Source organism: Sphaeroforma arctica (genome assembly GCF_001186125.1).
Source record: "Sphaeroforma arctica JP610 unplaced genomic scaffold supercont1.49, whole genome shotgun sequence".
Classification (NCBI taxonomy): domain Eukaryota; class Ichthyosporea; order Ichthyophonida; genus Sphaeroforma; species Sphaeroforma arctica.
In genome coordinates, this window is record NW_014040509.1 from 136,240 (window position 1) to 139,526 (window position 3,287).

The 3,287-nt window shown below is 44.5% G+C and overlaps 2 protein-coding genes across 2 annotated transcripts in view; one reads left to right on the forward strand and one right to left on the reverse strand.

Annotated features, from left to right (window-relative positions):
- Window positions 1-221: 221 nt before the first annotated feature.
- SARC_01272 (hypothetical protein) lies at window positions 222-860 on the reverse strand (the record flags this gene model as incomplete). The annotated part of the gene is made up of 1 exon (XM_014305018.1): window positions 222-860. A coding segment is annotated over one exon (312 nt), but the record flags the coding sequence as incomplete, so codon positions are not given.
- A 913-nt stretch (window positions 861-1,773) lies between these two features.
- Window positions 1,774-3,287, forward strand: part of SARC_01273 (hypothetical protein) — a gene marked incomplete at its 3' end in the record, with an annotated part of 6,790 nt that continues 5,276 nt past the window's right edge. Inside the window, exon 1 of the mRNA XM_014305019.1 lies at window positions 1,774-3,219. Within this exon, the coding sequence (XP_014160494.1) occupies window positions 1,789-3,219 (1,431 nt within the window). The 5' untranslated portion in view covers window positions 1,774-1,788. The remainder of the gene's footprint in view (window positions 3,220-3,287) is intronic.

The window sequence follows — 3,287 nt, forward strand, 5'->3', positions numbered from 1 at the left end:
ACACACACACACAACATATATATAATATATATATATATATATATATATACGTTATACATATACATATACATATACACATACACACACACACATATATATATATATATTCATACATACGTACATACATACATACATATATACGTACATACATACATACACACGTACGTATGCATAAATACATAAATACACACATAGGAATTTAAAATATAAACACTCACGTTGGAATACTCATCGCTGAGAGAAACGCCACGCTGACAGTGTTGTTTCTGTAGCACTTTCAATCTATCAGTCCATATGCGAAGCCTAGATTCGCATACTTCGTACGAGTCAACTGCAACACTCATGCTTGCCTGATCAACGCAGGCATCGTAATGGGTTAGTTGGTGTGGTGTAGATAGATGTGCCGATGACATACACGATTGAAGTCACATAGGCGGAAGATTGCTTTTTATGAGTGAGACCCTCGTGGTTGTAACCTTCATAACTTGATGTATGACGGAGCGTCTGCCTATGAGCTTACACAGTGCCGGCTGTTCACATAGCACTTTCTATTCCACTTGTATGCCAGGTGTGCTACAATACAAACCCATGTGTTCATCTGAACATGGTGGGATCTTTGTTTTTAGTGGTGCGGGCATGAGCTGGTTAACGGTCCAGAATCCGAGTGCACTATTTTTACATTCAAACAGGTTATAGAGTGTACAAATAACAAACAGTGTTACAGTTGAAAGCATACGGCATACAGCTCTGTCTACGTAGATTTCAGAAGTAGGAACGCTGAGCTTCACCTCACGACCGTCAAATGTCAATGTGTGATTTATATCATATGTCCACTCCGCAAGTCGAGTGCTTGAGTCGCCTTATAACGTATTCTTTAATTAACTGAATTTGTAAACATACTTCTTAATTCCTAATTCCTAATTCCTAATTCTATCACACACAAGAATCTTAATTTTCAAATTTCAAGTTTCACGTAATACGTATTTCTTACGTAAATTAAGGCAATTTCTCGCCTCATAATTAATTTAATAATGTGATGCTGGGTCAGGTCTACACGTCTTACGACCAACCTCTAAGAGCCCTGATAATCCTTTGGCCAACCGCTGGAGGCCCTGACAATCTGTGGGCCCCTGACTGACAAACTGTGACAGGGCGCCCAAGTCGACAAATAATTTGTTTCCAAAAATTGGTGCCGAGAGCCTACCAGGAGGACTGTGTATTTATAAAATATATTAATATCAGTCAAAAACTGCCGTGAGGACTGTGGAGAGGGGTTTGGAGTTGAAAAACTCGGGATGTGGGACTGTGCAAATTGTTTCAAACTCCCCCCCCCCCCCCCCCCAGAAATTTGTTTTAGAGCTCGCGATTGACTTGTGTGTGAGAAGTATGCGGAAAGCAGTCTTTGACTCTGTCTCCTCTTGGCTGAGGGGTGAGATGTGCGTCTGTGAGAGTTTGAATTTGCATGACAACTGAAAACGAAAGCGAATGAAATCCATAGTTTCTTTGCTAACGATATCAAATTCTTGTTTTTTTTGGGGGGTGAAATGATAGCCAATAGTATTGCTTATCTACACCAAAAGGAAGATTTATTTACCAGGCGGCTCGAATTTATACAAATAACCGTAGTCCGCGATATGTGAATTCCGCCCGTTATATTATTTAGCCTCTCAAATTAGGATTTAATAATACAAAAAGGCATAGCCACCTAAATTGAACATTCAGGATGCTATAAAACAGGAGCTACATTTCGAAATGCACGACTCTTCTTTACGTCCATTCGTGAACATCATGAAGTCGCCACTATCGGCGGTAGTTTTACTGACCGTTGCTGCAAACGCCATTGCACAACAGGAACCGGCCTACTTCTCACACAAGGGCAAGACCTTCGATGTAGATGGTTTTGATGCCAGTTCATACTCATACACAGGTTTCAATAAGTATGGAAAGGACAAGTATGGACGTTCTTACATTGAAGTTGAAAATGGTAGCGGTGCCGCGGTAGATGCAGGGGGCCGCAAGATGGCCACCACAGAAAAACCCGCTAGCACCGGCAATGTCGAACCCACCGAGTCCGGAGACTGGGAGAACTATTGGCCCAGTTTCGGAAACGGTAAAGATCGTGTTCACAAACAAGAAGGTATCATAAGAGCCGGCAATGGTAAAATTATTGACAAGGCCTGGTACCACATCTCGAACCGCCCAGCCCCTACTGTCACTGAAACTCAAACTCAATACGAGTTCACAGAGGTGTATATTACAAGCTCTGTGGCACCGACTGAAGACTTTTGGTGTGATGGAGGTTGGATCCAGATCACCAAAGAGGGAGATCTTATGGATGATGACTGGGCTGTTGCCTATATCACCGGATACTTGCAAGTGATCGGAGCCAACGTTGATGACGTAGACACATACGATTGGTGCGTAAATACCAAAGACGTAGATAATGCTGGCGCATGTGCTCGCCAGCAGGCAGCATCACACAGTCCTGCTGATATCGCTGCCGCTTTCACAGCTGCTACCGACGATCATACATCTCAAATTATTCTGTTCGTATGTGACCTTCCCTGTTTAGATTCCATCTGCCAGCTGACACAAGAGAACTACTCCAAGTTGACTCCACTGCGTCTTACCGAAATTGCTTTCACCAAAACATCTGGAAGTGCTCGCGACGTGAACACCACATGCTTAGATGGTGAGAGCGTGTACGCTCCGAGCAATGGCATAGGTAGCAAGACCATACGTTTCTGTCCTCAAGGACAGGTATGCAATACAGACAATGATGCTGGTCCTGTTCAGCCTGGAAACCCCTTCTGCGAGTGCCAGGCGTGCCCAGATATTCCTTTCTGCCTCTCACCTACTTGTGTTGTGGAGCAAACCGCTAGCGTCACTGATGCCCTGCCAGTCTGGATAAGCACACCCAGTTGTCTGCCCGTGAATAGTCAAGCAGCATGCCAATCCGGATACTACTACCACGCAGTGAGCGAAAAATGTACCATTTGCAACTCCTCGCCTAATTGCCGGTCAACTGTATGCACTGGCCCATCGAATGCCATGTGCCCCTTCGGTTCATGTCAAGGATCTTTCGTCAACACTGCAGCACCCGGAAAAGCTGGTACATGTTTCTGTAACGATCCCAACGGCTGCGGTAACCTGTGCTCTACTGACTACGTGTGCGAGCTGGAATTCGGACTCGAGTACAACCCTCTTCAGGCTGATACCGTGTGTGATCCAACTACGTTCGGCGATGTGGACAGTTGTACCAGCGGTGTTTGTTGCCAAGACGCTAC